Source organism: Trachurus japonicus, chromosome 6 (assembly GCF_045865225.1).
Source record: "Trachurus japonicus isolate A0001 chromosome 6, Traja_1.0".
Classification (NCBI taxonomy): Eukaryota; Metazoa; Chordata; class Actinopteri; order Carangiformes; family Carangidae; genus Trachurus; species Trachurus japonicus.
In genome coordinates, this window is record NC_140912.1 from 11,899,851 (window position 1) to 11,927,728 (window position 27,878).

At 41.3% G+C, this 27,878-nt stretch overlaps 3 protein-coding genes across 5 annotated transcripts; 1 reads left to right on the forward strand and 2 right to left on the reverse strand.

Moving 5' to 3' along the window:
- Window positions 1-672: 672 nt before the first annotated feature.
- On the forward strand, window positions 673-9,042 carry nat10 (N-acetyltransferase 10). Of its 2 annotated transcripts, none has more exons than XM_085778758.1 (29): window positions 673-792; window positions 1,003-1,129; window positions 1,236-1,327; window positions 1,413-1,584; window positions 1,735-1,857; window positions 1,942-2,003; window positions 2,080-2,194; window positions 2,533-2,640; window positions 2,780-2,913; window positions 3,014-3,107; window positions 3,196-3,294; window positions 3,413-3,549; window positions 3,861-3,985; window positions 4,086-4,236; window positions 4,960-5,056; window positions 5,173-5,289; window positions 5,520-5,621; window positions 5,701-5,775; window positions 5,862-5,978; window positions 6,114-6,247; window positions 6,324-6,372; window positions 6,472-6,568; window positions 6,661-6,768; window positions 6,845-7,017; window positions 7,108-7,227; window positions 7,355-7,453; window positions 7,950-8,023; window positions 8,121-8,201; window positions 8,285-9,042. In XM_085778758.1, exons 2-29 carry the CDS (start codon window positions 1,016-1,018, stop codon window positions 8,427-8,429), a joined length of 3,114 nt encoding a protein of 1,037 aa, XP_085634884.1. In that variant the 5' UTR covers window positions 673-792; window positions 1,003-1,015; the 3' UTR covers window positions 8,430-9,042. The 2 variants fall into 2 exon arrangements, with proteins under 2 accessions (XP_085634884.1, XP_085634885.1); XM_085778759.1 differs by having other exon boundaries at window positions 1,006-1,129.
- mapda (N6-Methyl-AMP deaminase) lies at window positions 8,696-12,666 on the reverse strand. Its single transcript, XM_085778763.1, has 10 exons — window positions 12,493-12,666; window positions 12,224-12,354; window positions 11,876-11,936; window positions 11,707-11,794; window positions 11,273-11,354; window positions 11,018-11,144; window positions 10,670-10,750; window positions 10,442-10,580; window positions 10,253-10,353; window positions 8,696-9,007 (listed from the first exon to the last, which is right to left on the reverse strand). Exons 1-10 carry the CDS (start codon window positions 12,535-12,537, stop codon window positions 8,816-8,818), a joined length of 1,047 nt encoding a protein of 348 aa, XP_085634889.1. The 5' UTR covers window positions 12,538-12,666; the 3' UTR covers window positions 8,696-8,815.
- Window positions 12,667-13,329: 663 nt separating this feature from the next.
- LOC146985652 (tyrosine-protein kinase CSK-like) lies at window positions 13,330-27,507 on the reverse strand. 2 transcript variants are annotated; one of them, XM_085778762.1, is made up of 13 exons: window positions 27,349-27,507; window positions 21,673-21,770; window positions 21,451-21,564; window positions 21,175-21,287; window positions 17,917-18,136; window positions 17,166-17,259; window positions 16,971-17,036; window positions 16,578-16,677; window positions 16,393-16,483; window positions 16,234-16,307; window positions 15,342-15,537; window positions 15,152-15,238; window positions 13,330-14,409 (listed from the first exon to the last, which is right to left on the reverse strand). In XM_085778762.1, exons 2-13 carry the CDS (start codon window positions 21,685-21,687, stop codon window positions 14,224-14,226), a joined length of 1,356 nt encoding a protein of 451 aa, XP_085634888.1. In that variant the 5' UTR covers window positions 21,688-21,770; window positions 27,349-27,507; the 3' UTR covers window positions 13,330-14,223. The 2 variants fall into 2 exon arrangements, with proteins under 2 accessions (XP_085634888.1, XP_085634887.1); XM_085778761.1 differs by having other exon boundaries at window positions 27,034-27,507.
- Between the last annotated feature and the right edge of the window lie 371 nt (window positions 27,508-27,878).

Sequence of the window (27,878 nt, forward strand, 5' to 3'; positions counted from 1 at the left end):
AGGTCAATTCTGTTTGTAGATCAAAATGGCAGAGAGAACATGGGGCTTTAATGACCCTGATAATCCAACCTTCCCCACAATAACCTTGACCATTAACCATCATGATTGTGTCTATTACTCTGAAGGCACTGGTAAACAAAGGAAAATATCCTATTTAGTGTCTCCATTGTTTTGTCCTTCCAGCACTCTCAACCCAAAAGATGTTCAGCAACTCAAAAAATATCAACATTATCCACATTTGTGATTACTTAAAAACTATTATCATTGATTGATTATAGCAAAAATACCCATTATAGATATGTATCAATAGTCTGGAGCCCCATAATATTCATCTTACAATTTTATAATTGCCATTATTATTATTACAGCTGTCAGTTTCTGTTGTCTCAGCTCTACACTTGAGAATTCAAAACTAGTGAAACTTTAATAATTTTGCTTTCACAATTAATTAAACGATTACACTTTTGTTAATAGTCACAAATTACTAAACAATTTTATTTCGACTTAATTCATCTTTGAAGCTGGTTGTTGAGGCATGGTTACTTTCAACTTGGCAGACCAAACTTGGTGTAAATGTTTCCTCCTGTGTTTCCCTCATGGGTTCCTCATCCAGTTCCTCTGAGAAAGATGTCGCGCACTTTTGACGTCACGCCGGGGGTCCTTCGTGAACCAGTGTCTCCACGTGAGAGTATCAACAGCGTGATGGCTGGGATGTAACTTCGGCTTCCGACCGACTGGGTTTTAAAATCGACATATAAAGATCAAACAACAATCAGTTGTCGACAGTAAAAGGTAAAATCTCGAAATACTCCCAAGTTTGAAATGACGCGTTCATTTAGCGCCTTTTTCTGTTTCGCTTTGTGGCAGGTTTTTAAGAGAAACTCGTTTGTTTTGGCTTGAACCAACCTTCTCTGTCGAGCTGGACTTACTGCACCTCGTTGTGTTTCACTTGCATTGAGTTATCTGTGTTAACGTTTCGTTTTGGCTGGTTTCTCTCAGCAGCAGCAGGAAAACCATGGCAACAGTTCGCAAGAAGGTAGACAACCGGATCCGGGTCCAGATAGAGAATGGAGTCGCTCTGCAACACCGCACCATGTTTGTGGTGGTGGGAGACCGTGGCAGAGATCAGGTAGACTTGTCACTTCTAACTTGATCATATCCACTTTGTCTGTTTAGTTGCGTGGAGTCTGTTCACATTTAGGGTTAAAAATGTGTTGCATCTGTGTCTGATCCAGGTTGTCATCCTGCATCACATGCTGTCTAAAGCCTCCGTCAGAGCTCGGCCCTCTGTGCTCTGGTGCTACAAGAAGGACCTGGGATTCAGCAGGTGAGCCTGGACCCCTCTCAGAGAGTTTGATGTTGCATTCCTTAAAGATGAGGAATTTCATTTGTGTGATTGTGTTTGAAAACAGCAATCGCAAGAAGCGCATGAGACAGCTGCAGAAGAAGATCAAAACAGGAACGCTCAATCTGAACCAGGATGACCCATTTGAACTCTTCATAGCTGCGACCAACATCCGCTACTGTTACTACAACGAGACACACAAGATCCTGGGAAACACCTACGGCATGTGTGTCTTACAGGTGAGGCTCTCTGCTCTGAGGCTGCAGACTAGTGGTTACACACAGCGCAGTTGTCAGATGATTGACAGGACACAAAGTAGTGATTTTATTTCAAAGCTTTCATTCAGTTGGTGTTTTTTAAAAGTTATCTGTGTTCTACCTGTCACACAGGATTTTGAAGCTCTTACTCCCAATCTCCTGGCGAGAACCGTTGAGACTGTAGAAGGAGGAGGGATAGTGGTCATACTGCTGAGGACAATGAACTCTCTCAAGCAGCTGTACACTATGACTATGGTGAGTTTTCATCATGTTTGATCTTCAAACTGGTCTGTTCTCTAAGTCAAGTGTGTAAGGATTGCTGTGGCTTGTTTTCTTCAGGACGTGCACTCTCGATACAGGACAGAGGCTCATCAGGACGTGGTGGGACGCTTCAATGAGAGGTGTGTGGCACTTTCTAAAATTTGGAGGATTTTTACTCAGTGGAATGACATTTTAACAATAATGTTAAATTTCTAGGTTCATCCTGTCTCTCTCATCCTGCAAAAATTGCGTTGTCATTGACGACCAGCTTAACATCCTGCCAATCTCCAGCCACATGGCAAACATCAAGCCAGTTCCACCAAAGACTCAGGTACTTGAAGTATTACAAGTTAATCATTTAGTAAACAGAGAATGAATCAGTTTTTATTGTGTTGTGAAGCATAAATGAAACAACACTGGCCTGCTCCAACTTCTCAAATGTGATATTTTCTGTGTTTCTCTTTTCTAAATGATTGTAAACTGTGTTTTGGTCAAACAACACAATTTTGAGTTGTTGTCTTCAACTCTGGGAAACTGTAATATTTTTTTTAAAAAAGAGAGAAAAAAAGGACATCTTTAATCACATTTCAAGATTTGATCATTTGTTGTCCGTATACTTTGCAACTTTGTTTTTGTTATATGCCTCTTTACTTCCTCCACCCCCTTCAGGAGGACGGTTTGTCGCCACGAGAACAGGAGCTGAAGGATTTGAAGGAGTCCCTTCAGGACACTCAGCCTGTGGGAGTGTTGGTTGACAGCTGCAGGACCATGGACCAGGTCAGGACCCCTTTACATCATCTGATAACTGCACCACTGACATTTATAGTTTGTTGTAATTTCCAGTAACCACCACTTTGCAAGTACTGTGATAGCAGTGTCTCAGCTGTCACTTGAAAGGCTCGTGTTGCCCCCTTAGGCCAAGGCAGTGCTGAAGTTCATCGAGGCGATCTCAGAGAAGACCCTGAGAAGCACCGTGGCTCTGACCGCTGCCCGAGGTCGAGGCAAGTCTGCAGCTCTTGGGCTGGCTATTGCTGGAGCTGTGGCTTTTGGGTAGGGATTCGTTTTATTATGGTCTAATTTGCCTATTATATTTTTGAGACAACCAGTTATTGCCTCACGTTTACATTTTTTATTATTTTATTTTTTACAGCTATTCCAATATCTTTGTAACATCACCGAGCCCAGACAACCTCCACACCATGTTTGAGTTCATCTTCAAAGGATTCGATGCTCTGCAGTATCAGGTAGGCCGACTGAGCATCTTTGTTTATCAGTCACAGTATGTTGATGCGGTGAGCACAGACCCCTTCATAGCTTCTTTTGCATTTGCAGGAGCATCTCGACTATGAAATCATCCAGTCTTTGAATCCAGAGTTCAACAAAGCAGTGGTCCGGGTGAACATCTTTAAAGAGCATCGGCAGACAATTCAGGTACATTTATATTCCTCCTTTGTGTCTCACCCTAATTCAGCAAATGCCTTTTATCCAAAGTGACTTGGAAAGGAAAAAAAAACACATGTGTGACATTTCCTGTTCCTGTGGTCAACAGTACATCCACCCAGTTGATGCTGTGAAACTGGGCCAGGCTGAACTGCTGGTCATTGACGAGGCTGCAGCCATCCCTCTTCCTTTGGTCAAGAAGCTGCTGGGGCCTTATCTGGTTTTCATGGCCTCCACCATCAACGGGTCAGTAACACAGCTGGATGACATTCATACAACTAAATACGGGGAAATCGGAGTTAACTGCCAATGAAATGAAGGCAGTCTTTTAATATGAATAATCTGAAGATAAGCTTCTCAATTGAGTCTTAGCTGCATATAATGTCAAATATAATGCATCAAGAAACCAAAGTTCACATATGCAAAGTACATACAATAGAGAATAAACACATTTTCACACTTGATTGTGATTGATTATCTTAATAGTTACTATTCTGTCTGTCAACAAATAGTTAGATAACTCCAGCTCTTACTATTTGTGTATCTTATCTCTGCAGGTACGAAGGCACCGGGCGCTCCCTCTCCCTCAAACTGATTCAGCAGTTGAGGCAGCAGAGCGCAGACAGTCAGCAGAGCATGTCGGCAGAGAACAGGACCACCAACACAGCGAGGCTAGCAGCAGGTAAACACTGCGTCTCAGTGTTTGATTCTACGTGTGTGTTCGGTTCACCGTGTCTCCGTCATCAGACTGACCGATGCTTGGTTTTTTTTTCCCCACACAGCTCGCTCTCTTCATGAGGTTTCTCTCCACGAATCCATTCGCTACGCTCCGGGAGACGCTGTAGAGAAGTGGCTGAACGACCTGCTCTGTCTGGACTGTCTCAGCATTCCCAGGCTCATTTCTGGCTGCCCACTTCCACAGACCTGTGACCTGTATCCTTAACCCACCGCCAACGCCGCAAAGTTACCCCAGATCTCGACAAACCAGGAAATATATGCAACAGAGCTTCAAGCTGCAAGTTGAGCCTGCATTACACGGCTACAAAAAGCACTGGTTAAATGACTGTTTATGTTGGTATGTTGTAACATTAAATTAAACACAGGCCTATAGAGTGGGGCTGTAGCTAATGATTTTCATTATCTGCCAATTATTTTCTCAATTATTCAATTTGTCCATAAAATGTCAGAAAATACTCAGAAACAACCTCTTAAAAATTTCTAAAGCCCAACTTAAGCTTTTTTTTTTTTTAGATTGCTTGTTTGGGTTGACCAAAACTGTAACATTTTCAGTTCACAAGAAAAAAATGAAAATATTCACATTTGAGAAGCAGGAGCCAGAGAATGTCTTGATGACTTAAGTTTTTATGCTGAGTGGTGCCAGTCGAAAGTACAATTACATCAACTCAAACATCTGTCAACCATCCTGTCTGGGCAGATTTGATCAAAGTGTTTAACTGCCAGTCAAGCTCACACCAAATTTATTTCACTTAAAATGTTTAAACTTTTTCAAGTATCTTTTTTGATCTTGCCTGACTTGGATCTCAATAATAAGTCATGTCAGGTTTAAATTGCAGCATGAGAGATCACTATTGGGTGGTAGCAAATGTATCACAACACCCAAGATTTTCTGCTTTGTCCTTAACCCACATCGTCCAGATACTATGTGAACAGAGACACACTCTTCTGTTACCACAAGGCGTCTGAGGCGTTCCTGCAGAGGCTGATGGCTCTCTATGTGGCATCGCACTACAAGGTGAGATGTTTAATTTGTAAAACACAATGCTCCAGATTTGTTGTCAGAGAGCACATACCACTGTGTTGTGTCACGTTTGTGTTTATTTACTGCCTCGTTGTTTCCTCTCCGTCCAGAATTCCCCCAACGACCTGCAAATGTTGTCCGACGCTCCGGCTCATCACCTCTTCTGCCTCCTGCCACCTGTTCCTCCCACACAGAACTCACTACCGGAGGTCCTTGCTGTGGTGCAGGTAGGATGGTTTTTTAATGGTTGCCATGCATTTGAAAGAAAAGGATTGGGGGTGGGATATTTTTTCTTAAAGGAGATTATTCTCCAAGAGGCTGAGATGGAATACCTTTTATATATACATCTTACAATCTACAATAATTTGCACAAGGTATACATTTCTGTAATTTTGTCATATACTACAAAACTGTCATTTAACTTAACTGAGTGCATTTGTCCATCTGTGGTCCTCAGGTGTGTCTGGAGGGAGAAATATCTCGACAGTCCATCCTAAACAGTCTCTCCAGAGGGAAGAAGGCCTCTGGTGATCTCATTCCCTGGACTGTATCAGAACAAGTAGGTGTTGGGTCTCGAAGCTTCTAGAAAAACATGTCTCCACAGCCCAAATATGAATCATTTGCTCTTTTCTTTGCAGTTCCAAGACCCCGAGTTCGGCAGCCTCTCAGGGGGCCGAGTGGTGCGAATAGCCGTCAACCCAGACTACCAAGGGGTAAGAATTTGCAAAGGTCTCAGCCGTTTTTATCCAGTGTTTAATTAGCTTTCATGTGCGTAATTGGGTCTCCACCTGTCCAACAGATGGGTTACGGCTCCAGAGCGCTCCAGCTGCTGCAGATGTACTACGAGGGCAAGTTTCCCACCATGGACGAGAGCGCACAATCCAACCACAATGAGATCACCTCCGTCAGCAGTGAGGTAATACAATTAAAGTCACAAAGTGTATTGAGCACCATCTGAAAGAGTTTAATTCCCCAGATGAAGTGTAAAAAATACAATTTGGAGATGAGATCAAACGCATGCTTCTGTAACACAAACTGCGTTGCGGTCCAGGCTGTCAGTCTCCTGGAGGAGGTCGTCACGCCACGGAAGGAGCTCCCCCCTCTGCTGCTGAAGCTGAGCGAGAGGAGGGCAGAGAGACTGGACTATTTAGGAGTTTCCTATGGCCTTACCACACAGCTGCTCAAGTGAGTCTCCTAACTATGGACAGGGAGGGTGGGGGTGATACCGTGAATATTTATTAATGTCCAAAAATGTGTGCAGGTTCTGGAAGAAAGCAGGTTATACGCCAGTCTACCTAAGACAAACCCCTGTAAGTAATGTTAAAAAAAATACTTTAATGTTTTAGTATGTATTTCATTGTGCTGTTGCCACATGGTCTCATCATTTGTGTGTGTGTGGTTACATCTAGAACGACCTGACAGGGGAGCACTCCTGTGTGATGCTGAAGGAGCTAAATACAGATGAAGCACCAGAGCAGAGCCAGTGGCTGTCCGCCTTCTGGAAAGGTGAACTTTCCCGCGCTACCTCAGGAGAGCTGGTTAGTTTTGAAACGTATTCCTTCCAGTCCCCCCCTCAACTGAGCTTTTGTTTTCCTCAGATTTCCGTCGGCGCTTCCTGTCCCTGCTCTCCTACCAGTTCGGCAGCTTCCATCCGAGCCTGGCTCTCAGCATCCTGCAGAACAAGAAGTCTAAGGAGGAGAAGAGCAGTAAGATCCCTCCGCCTGTACGCTGACTCCCTGAGCGTTACGCAGTCCTGACCTGACACACCTCTGCTCTTCTCAGTTCTCAGCAGCTCCGAGCTGAGCTCCCATTTCAGCCCGTACGACCTCAAGCGTCTGGAGCTGTATTCCAGGAGCATGGTGGACTATCACCTCATCATGGACCTGATCCCAGCTGTGGCACGCATGTTCTTCCTCAAGGAGCTCGGAGATGTCTCCCTCTCAGCAGCGCAGTGTGTAAGCGCCCGCTCCCGCTAGTTTGGATCCTTTGCCTTGACCACCGTTATGTTTTGAAGATGCTGATGGTTGTTGCCTGTTCCTTTCCAGGCCTTACTGCTGGGTATAGGGCTGCAGCACAAATCGGTGAACGACCTAGAAAAGGAAATCGAACTCCCAAGCTCGCAGCTCATGGGCCTGTTCAACCGCCTCACCCGTAAATTTGTGCAAGTGAGTAGAAATCAGTGGTGGAAGCTCCTTTTTAATACTAGTTTTTCAATATGTTATACAACCTGTTATTAAAATTGTAATAACATCAGTTCTTGTTATTGTTTTCACCTTTACTACGCTTCACCAGGTCTTCACCAGCATTCAAGAGAAAGCAGTTGAGGCAGAGATGACGGCCACTAAAGACGTTACTATGGAACCAACGGTGAAAAGCCTAAATGATGATCTGGTACGTGCTACATCAGTTACATGTGATGCCAAATGAATGCAGAAATAATTGGAGATTGAAGAATCGGTTAATAGACTAACATGCCAAGCAGATCTTTGAAATGTAATCTTTATCTTTCTTTAGGATTGTGGATTGATGAGTTTTTTTTCCAATCTGTTTAATGCGGTTCATGTATTACATATGTCATAGTACTGTCGGAACACTTAATGCATTCCTCTGTTGTTAAAGCCCCGAAACAAATCAATATCTTCTTCACACGAGTCAAAACCTTTCACCAGAGCTTCAAGTTCTGGACACCAAATGTTTTGATATTTTGATGAAACCTAATTGACTTTCAAAAATGAGAACTGCAAAAATATATCATGTAAAAAAATGTTCAAACTTTGGTACATTTAAAATTAACTAATTGTACTGCAATAGGGTTTACTGTGTACATTTAAAAAATGTTGTGCTCCAGCCTGAAGCTAAGAATGTATTTGTTTCCCTTTATTATCAGAATGATGCAGCGAAGGAGTTTGAGGAGCGACACAAGCAAGATGTAGAGAAAGTGAAGGATTTGGACTTGGAAGAGTGAGTATCAAGTCAGGAGGGTGGTCATTATTTATCAAGAAAGTTTTAAAATCCAGATTATTCACTGAAGCTGAAATTGTTTGCTCTGTGTTAATAGGTACAGGATCCGTGGAGATGACGAGGAGTGGGACCAGGTGTTGAAGAAAGCTGGAAGCACAGCGATCATCAGCATAAAGAGGTGCAGTGACATTCAGGATCTTTAGAAATATTGTTTGTTTGTTGTAGAAACATGTTTTTTAATTGGTGTCTTACTCCTAATAGTGACAAAAAGAGAAAGCTGGATGCAGGAAATGCAATTGCAAGCAACGGGGGTCCCCAACACGGAAAACTGAAAAAGAAGGAAATGCAGCACGGCAAATTCAAGAAGAACAAGGACAAACATGGCAAATTTGGAAAGAAGGCCTGACAGCAAATAGTGATGCATTGACGGGACTGTGTGTGAGCTGGAAATCAGAGAACCTATGATGGACTTTCAGATACTGGAGAGCATCCACTGAATTGTTTTGTTTTTAAATCGCTGATAATTTCTTTGAATTCAGCTCATCCATCTGTATCATGTTACAAGTTTGTCTCTTCATGTTGTGTGAAAGACAGTACAGAAAATAACGCACGTCACATTTGTACTAAACAAGTTCCATTTACTTCATTATCAGACATTTTAAACCCTGTATCTTGAGGTCCCTTTTAGTTAATGTCATGATTTCTACAAAGACTTGTAAAAAGTTAAAAGTAAAAGGCGTCTAGAAACAGAAACCTGAGGTATGTGTTTGGCTGTGGGCTCCACTGAGTGGATCACTGGAACACCTGAGGCTGCAAATCAACCCACTTCTGTTTGAGCTGCTGCTTCACTGTCTCTGGTGCAAAGATGCAGTCAATGGCCTGCTGGGAGAGCTTCCACACGGCTTCATGGCTGAGATCAAATGTAGAAGCTGCCAGCTGATACTCCTGAGACAAGTCTGTAGAGAAGACCCCCTTATCATCAGTCTGTAATGAGGCAAAGAATAAAAATCATTTATGGGGAACTTGTTTTTTTATGAATGAATGAATTAGAAATGTGTTTATCACAGCATGTGTTAGAGCTTCCAGGGTAAAACATTTTTCATATAATTTATCCAGAGGCATTATGTCAAATGTAGGTGAACTGATTTGATTTTGGTGGCAGAAGTCATAATGATTTCACAGTCTTGTGGCAGTATGTGTTTTTCACACATTTAGTCACTAATTATGACACAATGTAACACAAATGTCTGTAAGGATAAATGGAGGTGATGCAATTTTATATCCTCATGGTCAAAAGTCAACCTCACTGTGGCATCATAATGTTTTGCTTAAACACGTCTAGCCATTGCACTGTAACTAATGAACAGGTTGATGGAAATGTACTACTGCTAGGTGGTAATCCTGGTTTGTACTGTATTGAGTAAATGCTGTAGTGACTATTCAAATAGGAATATAGTCTACTTGCCCGGAAATGTTGAGTACCCTAAAGTTTTATGTTAGAAATGTATAGTATGGGTCCCCAGCATTCAGAAACTGTCAGATGCTAACTTATTGGACAATTAGCATAATTGACATAATTAGCACAAATTAGCATAATCGCCTATATGGGCAATATTTCAACAACTGTTTGGCTGATCTGGGCAATATTGGAGTGGTTTTAGGGGTTATTGATAATGCTGAATCCATTTCTGACATTTTCAAAATTCAAAATGGCTGTCTAAACAGGAAGACCAGATTTTAACCACCAGTGGGCCGATTTTGATGGATTTTAAGCCAAATCTTAAATTTGAGAGGATGCTGGTTGGACATATAACTCATGTATTTGAAATAATTAAAAATTAAAAACTTATAAATTAGATTGTTACAGCATAATGTTGCTCAGAAGATGAAAGAACACATCACTGATGTGCATGGCTTTAACCCATTGGTTCCCAACCTGGGGTCTGGCCCATATCGGCGATTATGCTAATTGTCCAATATATATAAGTTAGCATCCAACAGTTTCTGAATGCTGGGGACCCATACTATATATTTCTAACATAAAACGTTGGGGTACTCAACATTTCCGGGTTCACAATGAGGCCCTATGGGCTGGCAAGTAGACTAATAATGCATCAAACACTGTTGCAATTGAGAAACAATGATATCTGACCGTGATCCTGATCAGAAACACAGAATAAACACTTTAAAAGAGTGTAACAGATTTCAACATGAAAGTAGAGGACTTACACAAATGACACTTGGATGTCCAAGCTGGTACCAGTACTTGAAGTGATGTTGGGAATAACATGACACAGTTTGTCCTTTAACGTTTGATGTCAGACAGAGCTCTACAAGAAAAGAAAGTTGTGAGGTCAACAGTCAAGTCAATTCCACCGAACAAACCACAGAACATTACTCGTTTCGTTGCAGCCTTACCCAATGGTATGTTGTTCTTCAGAACCTTGTCGACCAGATTTTGAGATCCACCCACTTCAGGATGCAAGAAGGTGCCGTGACCGATCCTGTCTGGAGGAAGATTCAACAGAAAATCTGTCTCCTCCCGCTGGGACGGAACCTGCAACATTTGTTATTAAATGTCACTGAGCTCGCAGACAATGTTACTCAAGTGAAATGATAAAATAAAAAAAAACACTATGTTAGTACTTCGGAAAGGTGCAGTGACAGCTTCAGTCCACTGTTCTTGGCTCTCTCTAGAGCTGGAAGAAGAGATTTCCCATCACCCACCTGAGAATGAAAATTGCATTAATTAATCCAGCAACAAGAACCATAGATTAACTACATGACACATGTAGACAATTACATGAACTACAAATTAATAAGCCAAAAGAAGGAAGAAAGTAAAAGGGTAAATGTGCTGTTAGAAAACTCTGAAAACTGTGTTCAATTATATTACATCAAATTAAGTGTAAAAACTTTTTATCTTTTAATAAACATTTTGTTTTCAGAACTTAATCTTCTCTGCTCCTTTCCACCTAAAACTGGTCCACTGACCGTTGGATCTCCACTCAGGTCAAGTCCCACCACCAAACCATCAGAGGACAGGAGGAACTGCTCAGCCAGAGCCACTGTCTCCATGGCAACCTCTGCTCCATTCCTGCGGTCAATTGCCACGAGAAACCTTAAAGGTAAATCGTCATGTTTAGTATCACTGACTACGGTGACCAGCAGGAGCATCATGGTCAAATTTGGTGTAGTCATGGTGGCAGGAGTGAGTGAACATCTGTGTTTCTTACACGTTGCTCTTACCGAACATCAATGTCCAAATCCTCATCTTTGCACTGCTGGATGGCTCTGATGACAGTTTCAATATATCCCTTTTTTGTCAATCCTAGGGAGAGACAATTAATTGGTATGCAATTAACTATTTTTATTGATTAATCTGCAATTTATTGTATGATTATTTGTCAATATCAGAAAATAGTGGAATAGTGTCCTATAATTTCCCACATCCTAACCTGACATCTTCAGACATCTTCTTTTGACAGACCAAAAGTCCTAGTCATTTTTCCAACATGTGTGTAACAAAGAATAACATACAATTAAGTATTTTTTTTCTTGGTCAACGAATAAATTAATTGGCTCATTATTGCAGTTTTATTTTCATCTTAACAATTTGGCAAAACGATCCTTTGAACGTATCTCATAATCAAAACACTAGGCTGCAAACTGAACATTGTTACCAGTGTTTTTCTCCTCCCTCGGTGTGCTTCTGAGCTCTAAATATTTGACTGAGTCAGCTGCAAACTCCCTGATTACATCTGTAGCCACCTGATGGAGGGAAAAAAAAACATCTGTTGACGATTTTCTGGCCAAACACAAGTTAATACTGATCTGAGGGTCAGTCCTCACCATCAGGATGTCCTCCTCCGTGTCCACCAGCTGATGGATGACCTTAAAGACCTGAAAACACCTGTGGACATGTTGTTTTAGTGTTGAGCCATGTGACAACAACACCCCCTCCTGTTGTCACTGTGCAACTGTCGGTGTGAGTACAGATTCACATTGAGCATACACAGACCTTATTATCTATTTATCACGTACTTGACTGATTACTCTTCAGCATGTTTTTAAAAAAGAAAAAAACAATGAATGTATCGAAAACATTTAATTGGTTATCAGTTTCAGATGTATGATGTCAAACTTCCCTCTAGCTCTGCTATTAAACTATGAATAACCACGACATGAAGTGTTACGCACTCATCCAGCGTCCTCCGCTGGCCTTTGCCGATAGCGGTCATGCTGTGCTCGATGTTGAGGTGAGGTTTCCGGGTGATGAGTTTCTCGATGGTGTGGGAGCTGACAGAGCCGTTCAGGTGAGCGTGAAGCTCCTGGTCAAAGTGAAAACGCTGACGTTAGCATGTAGCTGTCACACACGACGACGTCCACATTTTTAGCTCCTTCTTTCTACACAACAACCAACAGGTAAAGTTTGTTTCTCTCTCTGGTCTTTAGGGTTTCTGACTCACCACTTTAGGCAGCTGCCGGTAGAAGACGTCGGCTTCATTATCCATCACAAAGAAGTACGACAAAGAATGAGTGAGGGAGCTTGTTGTGTGTGACTCCTGAGCTGTTACCTGTCACATAACGCTGACAAACCGCCTGTGTTTTCAGGCTACATTTCCCTGTGGCACAACCTAGTGTCACAAGGAAATAAGTCCGACCATCAACAACTGTCATCCTCGTCGAGGTTCCGGTGCTTCACCTACTAATCTATTTCTTTTACCGACGCCACAGCGAGTTGTTATTAATCATTTTTTTTAGGTCTTAACTTTCTGATTCACTGGTATTTTGACGATATCTACAATGTGAGACTTAACAGCACATGATTTTCATGAATATGACCATCAAATAAGTGGTGGAAGAAGTATGCTTTATTTAAGTACCTACGGTAAAACTAATAATAGCCTACTGCAGAATACAAATAAAAGTCTTACTTTCAAATTGACTCACCTAAAATGTATTCATCCAGAATAGCCTGTCATTATTACTGATGAATCAGTAAATATGCAGTATCTTATTGTGGCCAATATGGAACAGATTTTAACTAATAGGCCTGCTGCATTTAATTTATAATAATGCATCTTAGTCTGAAAGATTATGTTGTAAAATCTGAATTATCAAAATAACTGCATGTAGGAAACTGTCCTGGTACCAACTGCAAGTACAGTATCTGGGAAAGATTAGCGTACACACTGATGAGGTGAAAGTAATATTTACAACTACAATAATTAAATCATTATAGCTAGGCCTATATAGCTTAAACTGACAGCATTCATAAAAGTATGCAAAATATCACAAAGCAATTTCCAAAATTAATTATTTTTTATTGTTGAAAATGGCAGCACAGTAACTTTATTAACATTCTCTTTTTCTCATTGCATACAAAATTTGGTTAAACTGAAAATTTGCAAAATAAAACATTTTATGTCAGACAATGGTCAGACAAAAAATTCTGTATATGGGAATGATGACTGTTACTGAGCAGAATGGTGTTTTTATATCAGTAGTAAAGGTGACATTGGTCAAAACGTGTGCTTCTCTTTATACGTACTTAGGGACTCAGAGTAGGCATATTAAAATTATATAACTATGAAAAAATAAAGCTGCACAATTAAAGTTGTTTTAACTTAGTCCTTTTAACAATTTAACATTCGCCATTTCATGCAACAAAGAAGGTGTACCTGGAAACTGTAAAAAAAAAAAAAAAAATACAGCAAGTAATGACTTATCAAAGTTGCATTTCTACTTCTGAAACATTTTCCTCTTTAAACTCAGATTCACTCAGCTTAGTTAAATGATGTTCTTACAATTACTGTAAATGATGCTGTCAATATGACCACGGATATCAATGGAAATTAGATAATGGTTTAAAAAAAATGGTCAAGGGACTGTAGCTTTGTGGCAGCACCCATTTGATATGACAGTTAATCAGTCACTCTTGATAACAGAGTGCAGTAAAACTCACTAGAGCAACTGAGCCAGTGACAAAGAGTCACTGCAGTCGAACAACCTGAGACACAATGAAAGCTAAATCTTTACACTCATAGTTATCAGTTAAGGAAACGGTATTTGTTGTGAACATTGCAAATTAATACAGTCGGATCAGTCTTCTTTTTTTTCTTTTCCTTTTTTGTCCCTGGTGTGGTCCAAGTGGTCAAAATGAAGGACAAGGAAAGTCACTTTTCGCTTCAGATCTCTCACGGTTTTTTTCCCATCCCTTGGGTGATATGTTGAATCCACTCTTTAAGCATTTGAAAGCTTGGTCGAGCAGCAGGATCCAGGTTCCAGCACTGTTTCATTATGTTATACACCACCTCAGGACAGCCATCTGGACAGTCCATTTTGTATCCCTTCTCCACTCGAGGCACTACATCTTTTAATGGCTACAGAAAAGAGAAAAGTTGTTGGTGAAATGTGTCCTTCTCACAACAGATGATATCATTTAACTTTGTGTAGTGTGAAACAATTTGCAATTTCAGGCAGACTTTGTGAATGGTGGAAAACATTTTCAGGCCACCTAAGAACACAGAAAATACCCTTTTTTATAAAGTATATTTTTTTTGGCTTTTAATCCTTTTAATCGACAGGACAGCTATAGAGAGACAGGAAATGGGGAGACAGAGAGAGGGGGAAATACATGCAGCAAAGGCCACCAGTCGAGTCGAACCGGGGCCGCTGCGGCGAGGAGTATAAGCCTGCTCTACATAATGATGCCCCAAATGATCTTTTTTAAGTATATTTTTTGGGCTTTTTGCCTTTAATCAATAGTGTAGTAGTAGAGAGGGACAGGAAACGGGGAGGCAGAGAGAGGTGGAGTGATATGCAGCAAAGGGATTCGATACAGGGCCGGCTGCGGCGAGGACTGTAGCCTCTTCACATGGGACGCCTGCTCTACCAATCGAGCTAAACGATACCCCAATATCAGTTTTTTAAACCAAATTTAAAGATTTACTTTTCTAATTACTAAATACTAAATTCAACATTTCAATCTTCTATAGAACCCACAAACCCTGTCACCATTGTGCCCATAACTATTATAAAAAATATGTTCTCAGACGAGAATATAGGCTGTTCAATTCCATCTTGATATTTACTGGATGCCTAACGAAAGATATTGATACTTACAATTCTTGGATAAGGTACTCTGCCAAATGAGTAAATCTCCCAAAGCAAAATACCGTAGCTCCAAACGTCTGATTTGGTGGAAAAGTTCTACCAATTAAGAAAGAAACATAAATATCAGAGTTGTTTTCATTGTGCGGTGGAGACACACACTACTCAGTGTGGTCGGTGGTGCCTCTAAATAACAATGTACCTTTTCTCTGAGGGCCTCTGGTGAAGTCCACTTCACCGGCAGCTTAGCAGTGTCTTCAGTGGAAGAGGCCTCCTTGGTCAGACCAAAGTCACTGACTTTAGCCATGTTGTCTTCTGACACGAGAACGTTACGGGCCGCTAAATCTCGGTGGACAAAGTTATTAGCCTCCAGGTATGCCATGGCTTCACAGACGTCTCTGTACAGGTACAGAAAAGAAAAGTTAAAACCTGATGAATGTTTCCTTTTACACTCTCAATCTTGGATTCAAGTTTGTGCTGAAAAAAACATTCGGATGATACCACAAAACGATCTTAAAGATGCAGTCCAGTGTATTCTTCCAAACAAACATTGTCTGCATTCAGTGCCTCTCATCTGAAATGCATTCACCTGACAAACAGGCCAAATGCAAACTTCACTTCATTTGTGAAGTGGTTTTCTCCTCATCTTCTCCATGTTTTCTTGAGTATTGTTGTGAATTGTTGTCTCTTACATTGCATCATAACTACCAACTGATGATGTGTGTATAACTGTCTGAAACCTGAGAGACAGCTTTCCCCTCTACTTTACTACTGGAAAATCAATTCTACAAACACAGTTTGCAATAGCTTAAACCTTAGTAAGATTTTCCTCAAGTCATTGAACCGTATTAGCATTATTAACAAAAATTTCGAGTTGCAAATGTGAAAAAAATGAAAATGGACCAAGCACTTGTTGCATAATATTCTTATGAGTAATTGCTCCATAGCTTCATTAGAAAACGTCTCAAATCAAGTATGAATTTTGTTTCACATTGTGTTGCTGTATTTGCATATTGATCTTCTAAAAAACTCCACAATCTTACTTTAATATAGTATAATTCTACATAATTGTGAACAACTGCAGAAATACGCACAGTGCAAAATTAAGGAGAGCTTCTCCACCAAGTACTGTCCGGCCTCTGGAACGTAAGTAGTCAACCAAACAGCCCTGAGAAAAACAAACAACATGTGACACATTTCATAAACACGTTCTGGATGTTGACGACCGATCAGCAAGTCAGACAGTCTCCTACCTTGGCCATGTACTCAGTAACTATGTACAGACTCCCGTTTTCCTCTACTATCACTCCCAGCAGTTGCACCAGGTTATCGTGCCGTAGTTGCCTGAGGGAGGAGGAGGGTGAACGGACATGTTATTTTAGGTTTATTTGTATGAATTTAAAAAAAACAAAAAAACAAAATATGTAATGATTCTTACGTCATGACAGAAGCTTCAGCAATAAAAGCCTGTGCTGTAGCATCATTTTTTATGCACTTCACAGCTACTTTAGTCCCTCTGTAATCTCCCACCATGACATCTGGAACAATAACAAACGATAACAATGTGCTGTCAATACACAATCAAGGAAACTATATTTATCTGGTGAAGATGAAAAAAAATGTAGAAATGTGGCAGGAAAGACATATTTGGTAGTGAAATGTTCACAACAGGTTAAATGTTCATCCTAACACAACAAACCTGTATTCAAAGTGCAGAGAATATGTTTTACAGACAAATATGTATCAATCTAGTATTTAAATGTCTTCATGGATTGCATTAGTACATCTTTATACATATACTGTATATTCTCTTGCTTCGACGTGAACTTGCCTCCAAACTCTCCTTTTCCAATAACCTGCTGCAGTTTGAGGTCCTTCCTGTTCATTGACCAGCCACCTGTTGACCATTTAAAGAGAAAGCAGCATGCAACTGAGACACAACATACACACATGCTTCTCATAGACAAAGACGTTGCAGTGTTGCACTGTCACATATATTGGAAAAGACTGGAAAACTGGGCCTTACTCCTTGAAAATTCATCTTGAGCAGCCACTGTCCCTTCCTCTAGCTTTGGCTTGATTAGTTTGGTGCACAGTCCATCTGCATCTTTGGTGTAGTGCTAGATACAAACAAAGGCAAATTAAAAACCAAACAGGACAAAAATGAGGTGTAAAATGATCCCATAGGACTGTGTCAATTGCACATGAGCTTAATCAAGGAAAATGTTTACTACAGCACAAAAAAGACATCATATACAACACTAACAAAGCTTTAATCAAAATATAATTTGCCAAAAAGCTCTACTCGTGTTTCAGTTTAGAAACAATACAACTCTGTGTGCAGTGCTTCACAATGACCAGAAGAGGGCAGTGTGGTCAAATGCGAGAACACAGAGGGACTGACTGGTAACATTTTACCTTAAGTATGTTGCACTGAACTTTCTGATCTATTTTACACTGGAGAATAAGTTGTTTGCTGCTGGTCAGAAGTGTTGCACACAGGAAAAAGAGTCATTTTACAGTCAATTGCTTGGTGTGTTTTTGAGGTTAGAGCTCTGAACCTCAACATACTATTCACTCTTCCTCTTTGACACTTCCTGTTCATTATTTGTTCCAGGAACTGTATGTGGTCTATGAGGTAGCACAAAGACACAGGAACTCTAAAACAGGAAAGAACACCATACATACAGTAGACGAATGCTCAATATAGCACCAGAGCTAACACTAGGAGGACCCCGCTGTATTTAGAAAGCAAACACTAATTTTTTTTGTCTTACCTCAACCAGCTGCATCAGGTTCTCAAAAAAGCCGTCCTCGTCAATAGTGAGCTTGCCGTTTTTGTAGATGATTCGGTAGTGCTCCACCTTTCCATCGCAGCTCACACACAGGGTGTAGTCACCGGGGAAGTTGGTGCTCTCTCGCACTAAGAACAGGCCTGTTTCAGGAGGGTTGAGCAGCTGCTCTGCCCGATCCCGCGTTATCTTCCCGTGAAACCATCTGGGGGGTGAATGATCCACAAAAGGCATTAGTCTCACAACTCACTAATGTAATCTGAATCACATGTTTAAATCATAAACAAAAATATTTTTAAAATGTAGCACAAAAATTCTTAAATGGATGATCATGTGAAATCTTAAACCTGCATCAGTTACCAAAAAGCATACTTCTCGTCCTATTCCGCTCATTTCTACCCAGTCAGTTTGCTCTGCGTCATTTTAACACCTGGCTTCTTTTTCTTTTTAATGCTGTAATGCACTTGGTAACTTCTATTTTAAAAGTACCTTATATGTTTTAGGTGCTACATACATTACAAACTAGTCCATAGAGTACAGCAGTGACAGTATCATCCCAGATCCAAGCTGCCTCTTTTCTTTCCTCCTATGTTTTTGTACATTTTTGCTCTAGAGCAACAGCCAGTTGAGGGAAATTCACCTTAATGAACGTTAATCATACATGTCCTCCTCATGAATGGGTTTGCTTATAGGTTTGTTGTGTGTATATATGTGCAGGCTTACTGTCATTTGTTGTATGAAAGGCAACATAGTAACTGAAGCCCCCCCCTACAGTAAATGTTTGAACTGTTTCAAACTAATTCAATACCCACCAATTTGCCATGTTATCTTGTGGTTTCAAATGATCTAATTAACAGTGTGGGGTCTATGTTGGTGATAATTTTTCATTAGCCTTGGAGAAACGTGCTTGTTTGACACACTTCACTGTGTTATTATTTACCGTACATATTGCAGTATTTATTACTGAAAAAGTCACAGAATGTACAGAAAATTCATGCGTATCTGGCTCAAGGAGAAAAGGATTGGAGAAAAAAAAAGTTTTTAGACTGAAGCAGTTTTCCTCTGAGTTAGAGAAAAAGTAATGTTGCTCTCAGATTAAAAACTAGTGACATTTACAATAATGAAAACTGCATTTCAGGGTGGTGTGTCATTCCTTGACTTGTGTCTGTTCCTTTAACGGTATTTTTCGGTGTACTTGTAAAAAGGTGTGGCTGCAGAGCTGTAAAGCCACAAAAGACACTGTATGTCTTTGAATACGAACACTTGTTGATTGGTTTAAGGTAAATGCTGGATAGATTAGATAAAACAAAGCTGAAGTGGGGCAGTAATGTCTTCTTTATGGCCATATTTTGTATAGTATGTTTCATGTTTCCTTTCTTTACATTTTGGTTATGTCACTGGTTGTTGGGCTGGGAAGACTTGCTCTCACAACGTATTAATGATCATTTTAAAATCAAGTGCAATATAAAATCTGTCAATAAAGCCCTATTTTAATGGCAGTTTTTGTGATGGAAAATAAATTAAAGTAAGATAAATCATTTCACACCATTAATGTGACCTAGAGCCTCTAAAAATCAGGTGAAAAACAAGATGAAACCACTTACTGTAATTTAAAAAAAAAGAATAAATAACTCACAATGACCTGTTTCCATGGGTGTGCACAGCCTTAAACTAATACTTTGTTTTGAATGCATTACAGCACCCAGTCTTTTTGGTGTAGAACATTCCAGATCTATCAAACTACGAGGCCGTCCCCTACGTACTGTACGGCCCTCATCAGGTCGGACTGGTTCAGGTCTTGGTTTGAGAGCTCATCTCTAAAACTGAAATCTTTCTTTAGTGAAGTTCCTTTGTTGATTGGATGTATACTCTGAGGCAGTGTCGTGCTGAAAGCTTAAATTCCTCTTCATCTTCAGCTTCCAAGCAGATGTGTGAAGATGCGTTTTGCACCAAAGCTGGTTGGTATTTTGGAGCTGTTTGTAATTCCCTGTACTTTGACTAAAACTTTAGTTTTGAAAGAAAACCAACCCCAAACCATGACGCTGTCGCCACCATCCATCACTGTGGGTATGGTGTTCTTTTGGTTATGTACTATGCTGTTTTGCACCAAACCCACTTTTAGAAATTATGATCTGAGAGTTCAGCCTCGGTTTCATCAGACCATGCATGGATTTTTAATACAAGGGTTTGGGAGACAGACTGGATGTTTTTATGTAAAGGCGCCTAGCAAGTGAGGGACGACACGAACGCTTCAGTGCAGTAGGAAACCTTGGTGTGTGACTAACTTCTACATCTGTTCAATAAGTGCAACTGCCTGGGTTGGGTGGACTGTCTTTGTGAGAAAAGGCTTCTGTCTTTCCACTCTACCCCATAGCCCAGACAGATGAAGAATACGGGAGATTGTTGTCACATGTAGGAAGCTACCAGTACTTGTTAGAAATTCCTGCTGCTCCCTTAAGGCCGTCTGCCTTTCAGCAGCCTCAATGACCAGTTTTTCTCCTTGCCTTTTCATGAATTTTTGAGGGACATCCTGTCTCTTGCTATTATTTTCAACATAAATGAGAATTTGATGTTGATTCTGAACACAGCCACAACTCCAAATATAAGAGGGTTCACACACTCATGCAAAAAGGTTATTATAGTTTTTTTTCCCTTCCTAAATGGTTTCAATTTGGTTTTGAACTTTATTGGTTATATGTCACATTGCAGGTGGAAAATGTTCTGAAATGATAGATCTTTCTTTCATGTTTTACATAACAAAAACCTGCCATTTTTAACAGGTTTATGTAGACTTTCTATATCCACCTTAAGCCTGTCATTCATGCACACATGTGCCTGCATACACACGGAAACTCGTCATACGGACAAACGAGGAGATTTTTGAGATTACTTTGGTCTGAGATAGAAAACAGGAAACTGTGCAGAGTTCAAGCAAAACTGAGTTGGAAACAGACACAAGTGCACTGCAATTACAACACAGCCCGACCCAACTGTGGTCTCCATTCACATAACTAAAGCGTCAGTGCCACGACAAATAGGCCATCTGCCTACAGCAACCACATAGCAATAGGCCAAAGCTAAAGTGGAGCTATTTCAGCCGTTGCTGCAGACACCACACAAAGCTGATGTGGTGATAGCCTTTCATATACACTACAAACAGCAAATGCAATAACCTAATTCTGTTTGGTGCAATATCGCATTTTCCATGAGAACTAAATAAACCGCAATAATGTGCATACTCACGGCATAAGACTCAGCTTTCCACCAGATTTGACACCTTCCCTTTTCTGGACATAGTTGGCTGGGATTGTTCCCTCACGACCTGCAGAGTTTTTAGCTTTGTACCAGTTTGGATCCTGAAACATAAAATGTCAGCAATGGCTAAAATGAATAAATATTAATGTGGTAATATGACATTTAAGTGCTTAGAGACAGTAAGTATCAGTGTCAGCACACGCACGGCAACAGAAAAGAGACACTCTATCTTTATAGGGCAGAGATGTACGTATGAAACGTTACCTTTGTGACCACAATGATAGTCAACACATCTCCTTTGTTAAAGGGCAGGTCTTGTTCTGATGTGCCTTTGAAGTTGTACCTGGCCACACACTCTGTGCCCTGCGGCCATGGAGTCTGTGTGGGGACGTGGGCAGATCCCTAATTAGCAAACAAATTACATTTTTGTTTCTATATCTATGTTCTGACACGCAGCCCCGTTTGTCCTCTAGCGGCCTGTCTTACCTGGACCTCTGTCATGATGAGGCGGTTCGATCCTCTCACAGGTCAGGTTTTCTAGCTTCTACCATTAGAGCTGGTAAACACACACACACGTGCAGTACCTATGAGGAAAAACAGAACAGTAATGATAAGCCTGCTCCAACAGTGTTCACCTCACCATCACACACATATTCTCAGGAAGATGGTGAATTTGGGCTCTTGTGTGTGCAGGGGTGTATCATGGTGATCTACGGCATCAGATCACTCTAGGCTGGCATAAGATCAGGCAGTGCTGGTAAAAATAACTCCCTCATACAGAAAGCAGAACTAACAAGACTTTTTTTTAAAATCACACTTTCACAACTGGGGCTGAATGTTTCCATGACGTAGAAAAAAATGTATCTGCATAAAGACCAGCTTCTAGTAGACAGACCAAACAATAACGTGAGTCAAAAAAAAACTGAAACATACGACAACATGCATTTTGTAACAATATTAAAAAAGAAGAATAAAACTTGATCTGCTTTGTAGTTTTGTAGTCCACGTGGCAACACTGTCATGTCAATGTTCACCTAAAATGGACACACACTGTTTCTGAGCCCCAATGACTGGGCCTTGCAGGAATCATGATAGCGCTCCTCCACGCTGGAATGCAAACTTGTGGTGAGATCTGACCAGGCCCAAGGGACTCATCCAGCCCAGTATTTCTTTGCGTCAGTAAAGCAGCCACTGTGACAGTAACCTTAATCACCCGAGGCAGTGTTTCCATGATACATACACAGTAAATCCAAGCAGAGGCGTCAGAATGAAATGATGACCTATGGATAAAGTAATGCTCAATACACCACCCCCCCCTTCTAAAGCACCGCTTCCTCTCTTCCTGTATCAGTTCCCATGAAAAGGTGACAGGGCTCGATGGTCAGGGAAAATCCTGGCTTTGGTAGGCCTCTCGCTTTACACGGGGTCACATCCTCTGTCATGTCCATCACTATGAAGTCATCTTCCTGCATGAGAGCCCAGATTTAGAATATTCCAATGCCAGGGTGGGGGATCTTAGAAACATAAGGGGGGGGCGGGGTGGGGGGAACAACATAATCTGCTGATTTCGCTGCCTGAATACATCATTTTAAATGCATGTTTGTTCTCTCACAAACAACCTTCGGGGCATAATCTCGAACAAATAACCTGCCTCTTCACGGACACCACATGTGAGACTAAAACCTCCCATGTGTCCCGTAGAGGACGGTCATCAATCACCGTGATGGGGATGTGGCAGAGTTGTCCCCTATGGACAACTGCAGCTGTCTCTATGTGCATCGCGGGACAAAACTATCTGGACAGATTTCCCACGCCCATCTAAACAGCAGCAAAACGCCCCCACTGCACTTCCCAACCCATATTTTCTATGCTTCACTTCGACACATTCCACGCTGTGCAGAAGGTCACAATGAGGAAAACAAGAGTGAGAGTACACAGCCACACTTAGCAGCTTTGTGACGGGTGGAATGGTCACTGTAAAGAAAACCAAATTGTGGACTGGGATAGACCAAACAAACATATTTTCTGATTGCGTCACACACAAAAGGAAGTCATTTCTCTCCTCTCGTAACAGGCTTTAAAAAAGCGGCAATTCACAAGCAGGTCATCAAACGTGACTTTCTCTTCTCAAATTCTTTTAAGTACTTTTTCCGATGTGTTGGATGCTGAGACTAACCACTGTTTCACAAGAAAAGGGAACAATTGGCAGCAATGTTGGCCTGACAAGGGTGGTTGGTCCAGCAATTTGGTCCGTTCTAAATTATCTTTACAACTATTGGATGGATTGTGAAGAAAGTTTTATACAGATGTTCATGATGAATTCTAATCACTTTGGTGATCCCCAATCAAAGTCATGGACCAAGTGACAGTACTGTCCCTAGAGTCGTGCAAGCTAAAACCCATCTATTCTAAACTTTAAACTACGATTTCATCCACATCTGTATGAGTTATCTCTTCACTCTCACACTCATGATGCTCAGAAAACAGCGAGGCTATCAAAATTCCTGATGGCAACAGAATATGTCTGGGCAGAGTCCTCGGTGTAGGAGCAGAGTGATCTCACCAAGTGAGGAATGGATCGACGGGGCCAACGCTGACACACACACAACGCACTTCTTAATTCATCTGTTTTGGGACAGTGAATACATCTCAGCAGCAGGCCACCAGCAGCTGACTGAATGGGACAGAACTCAGTCTGTCATGGAGTCGCATTGCCATTTCCAGAGCTCGACATGGAAGCACAGCTTGCCCTTTTCAGGAGGAACACAAGGCTGTCATTGTGAGTCGCTAAAGTTTCTGGGCCTCTGATGACCCCTGTCTCATTGAGAAGTCCATCACCATCGCTCTGTCCAGTCAGTGAGTATAGCTTTAAGGCCGGCAATGCCTCAGTTCCACAAGTCTGGAAATATAAATTGTTTTTCAGATTTTATTTTGACATGTACAGTCAAATTGTATCAACTGTGGATGTTATTATCATGAAAATGAATCTTTGAATAACATTTAAGGTGTGTCATGCATGCCAAACAACAACCTGACACAGCGATTGCAGGCTGTGAATTATTACATCCGACTGAGAGATATTGTCTACTACAGACGAAGTGATGCATGACTTAGGTTACTCAAACAGGAAAACAGCAAGCCATGTGACAGACTAAATGTGAATGGAGTCAGAAAAGAGCACAAGCTCTCTAAAGTCTACGTTTAACAAGTAACTAATAAACACAGTCACATGATCATCACATCAAACAAAGTTCATACAGCTTTGTCCGAGGTGAGAACAATTTTGCATATTCTTGGCATCCCTAACAATCCTATTATTCAAACCAGACCGGTTCATCAACATTCGGCTCTTATGCAAGTCAGCTGTAGTCTGAAATGTACAAATCAGTGGTAGGCATGACTGCACGAAGCAAGACGGGACAGGAATGTAGAAATATCTTCTTTGGTCTTGTTTAAATCTGCCACTCCCTCGTCTATCTGCAGACAAAACCTGAGGTGAACGTGCTGATTTACTACATGTGGTGCGGATATAGTGAAGTGAGGAGCACCACAGGTTCTGGGGAGATCTGCAAATGTGACACCTCACACCACTGTCAAATGTCACTTTGAAGAAAAACAAGACGATGTTCAAAGGGTTGTGATTGAATAAAGTACGCTGACTCCACTAGCCTATATTTCTGACAGAAACATGCTTTTTTTATACTACACTTATCTGAAAGATATAAAGTGTCTCAGCCCCATTGTGTCTTTTCAAATATGATATGATGATTCAATCTTACTATACTGTTGATAGTTTAAGTATATTTTGCAGATAATGCTTCAGTAATATTATGTAAGTATTTTGAATGCAGGACTTGTAGTTGTGGTTACATGTTTCTTCATTAATATATCAATAATTTTACATAAAGAAAGGTACTGGTTATGTCCTGCACCACTGAATAGTATCCTGCAGTATGTCACATTGAACATCGTGTCTCTGTTATTATTACAGTTCTTTACTCCTCCTCTGTTTGCCTCCTTCATGTGCAGCAGGGGGCCGAGATGAGCCGACCCCTCATCCTGACCCTCAAGCTTCTGCAGCTGTTTTGATGCTGCTGCCCTGTTATCATGACTGTTACAGCAGCAGGGTGGCAGAGCCAAGTGGAGAGTGAAGGACACCATGATTTTTTTCCGTGACCATTGAGGTTTCTACTTGCTAGGTATACAAACAAAAACAAAGTGGTGGGAAAGGACAAATACATAAAGGGAGAAGGAAAGGAGCACATGCCAACAGTTCACCCAGCTGGGCCTGACCGCCTGCAGATGTTGTCCTCAGAAGGAGGAAATCACCTCTGCCTCTGGGATAACAGCTGGATTCTGGTGCAGCAGCACTGAGACAACTGTGGGGATCTAAGAGAGGAAGCATGACTCCAGTGGTAGGCCCCACAGCACAGGCCATCATTGTATCACTTTAATAACTTGCAGTTTTGCCTATGAGGCTCACAGGAGCCCAAAATTGCACCCTGTTTATCATAAATCAACATAAACCCTCACACTGCAAAACAAGAAGGTTTTCAAAGCAGCAGGAAGAGAAAATCAATGGCTGTCAGCCACGGGGAGAATCCCTTTTAATTTAACAACCAAATATGATGTTACCTTTACATTTTAATGATACCCAAAGTTCAAACAACCCAGTGACGGTATTATACCACTTATGGCACTTTGAATAATTGATGATGTACCAAGCAGAGATATCTTGAAAACACCATGCAAGGCAAAGCTGCCACGGCTGAGCAGTGGACAGACACTTCCTTGCTGCGGTGCTTTGCACACAATGCAGTGCAATGCTGCTCTGCTGATGCAGCTATGCATGACACATTACAGGGTAGCAGTTGCACTTTGCTGTGGTTTCATGAGGCGCTCTGTTCATTTTTGTTTCATGCCTCTTTACAGTTTTGTCACACACTTAAAGAAGAAGTATCGATGGAGGAGGCTCAAAGAATGTGCCATCAGCAGACTGATTTTAGACTTTTTCATAAAGTTTCTGAGCACAACGGGAATTCCTGTTTAAGGTGCAGGGACGTCACCCTGAAACAGACCCGAGAGGGCCCCGGTTCCTCTCTCTGACAAATACAACTCTCGGTGCACTTTTGTTTTCTGTGAGGCTTTTCAAATAAATCTTTGACTAATTGTTTCCTGTGAAGCTGAAAGAGGAGGAGAAACATGAAGCTGGCAGAAATTAACATTCAGAAATAACCCTCTGCAAATCACACATTTCTATGGTTGCAGTCACCTCATGGGGGGCCAGTAACACCTTCAAATAACTGTCAGGTCTATATGTGACTGATGTGATGCATGCTCAACGACTTTAGTCAGCCCAGTATCAAGATCATTATCATTATATTATCTACCATACTGTGACAGAGCAGCCTGTACCCCAGGAAGTGAAAGGAAGTGGCTTAACTTTTAAGGAGGGGGAAGACGTTAACAAGGCCACAGTTTTGTCACAAAATCACATATTTACCATCCCTGCTTTTGTTTTAAAGCTGCACCCAGAGTGTAAAGATGAAACATGGTTTAAAAGCATGATTAATGCCCCTGCCATTTGGCACATGTATGCAGCCACCAAAGCCCACTGCTCTGTGATGAACTGAACCTAATTAGTTAGTCAGTGTAGATTGGAGCTACCTATCAATCCCCCTGACTCAATGTGTTGTGTGTAGTGGACAAGCTGACAGTGACAGCTCCACGGATTGGTTCATCACCATCACCACCACTACTACTGCTGCTACTAGGCTACTACTACTACTACAGCGACACTGTAGCCTATCTAAAAGCCTGGGTCACATTTCAAAATAAAACTCTTACCTGTCTGCAGGCAACACGGAGAGATTGAAGTCTTCAGCAGGTGATTCAGCTACTGCCTGGCGTCTGTTTGCATGTGAGCGACGGCGGCCAAACTCCCATTCACCAAATAAATAAATAACCGGAGTTGACAACGAAGCGCAAAACACATGAGGTCCCGATGAGGAAGTGAAATGTTTCTCAGGTGACTCGAGAACGTCAGCGGTCCAAAAGTAATTCAATCAAACCAGCCGCGACTGACTTGTTGTCGCCTCGCCTCCTGTCAACATCATAATCAGATAGCATTCAATGAAGTTATAGGGGGGAAAAAATAAATACTTTTCTACAAACGTATCGCCGCGGTGTCCGCTGTCCCTCAGCGGGGAGACGCAAAGAAAAAACGTGATAACTCAATCGGTCCAAAACGGCAGCGATGAGATGAGATAGTCCCGATTCAAACTTGTTTCATGTCTACTTCAGGCTCCGACAGAAACATTCAAGTTTTTTTTTTTTGCCCCACCTTGCTTTTGCAGTGCACATGCGCGTTAATGATAAACTCGCCCGGCTAAAAATAGGCTGAAGTCAGACTATCACTTTAGTGACGCCGGGAAAGGAATTTGATCATCAATAAGGCAATGTTCACAAAAACACCCACACAAGAAAAATCAGTGGCGATTTGTTTTTTATTTTTTTCATTTGAATCAATATGCATACATGACACAACAGGACTGTACTTGTGTGTTGTTGTCTTGCACATGAAGCTTGACAGTGAACTTAGATCCCAAATGGAAACTGTGATCCTGTCTGCACAAAAACTCCCACTGGCTCTTCTTGACTTTTAATGCGGTTTTTTCTGAACCTGCAAAACG

Bases quoted from the DNA above. Each gene is read 5' to 3' on its own strand.
- mapda (XM_085778763.1), bottom strand. From the start codon at position 12,537: ATGGATAATGAAGCCGACGTCTTCTACCGGCAGCTGCCTAAAGTG. The intron at 12,355-12,492 runs GTGAGTCAGAAA...CACTTTGACCAG, and splicing joins ACCGGCAGCTGCCTAAAGTG to GAGCTTCACGCTCACCTGAA. The intron at 11,795-11,875 runs GTGAGGACTGAC...TCCCTCCATCAG, and splicing joins CGGAGGAGGACATCCTGATG to GTGGCTACAGATGTAATCAG.
- LOC146985652 (XM_085778762.1), bottom strand. The intron at 17,037-17,165 runs GTAAGGCCCAGT...AATGGTCAACAG, and splicing joins TCAAGATGAATTTTCAAGGA to GTGGCTGGTCAATGAACAGG. The intron at 16,308-16,392 runs GTAGGAGACTGT...TGTTTTTCTCAG, and splicing joins TTACTGAGTACATGGCCAAG to GGCTGTTTGGTTGACTACTT.
- nat10 (XM_085778758.1), top strand. From the start codon at position 1,016: ATGGCAACAGTTCGCAAGAAGGTAGACAACCGGATCCGGGTCCAGATA. The intron at 3,550-3,860 runs GTCAGTAACACA...TTATCTCTGCAG, and splicing joins ATGGCCTCCACCATCAACGG to GTACGAAGGCACCGGGCGCT. The intron at 3,986-4,085 runs GTAAACACTGCG...TTCCCCACACAG, and splicing joins CACAGCGAGGCTAGCAGCAG to CTCGCTCTCTTCATGAGGTT.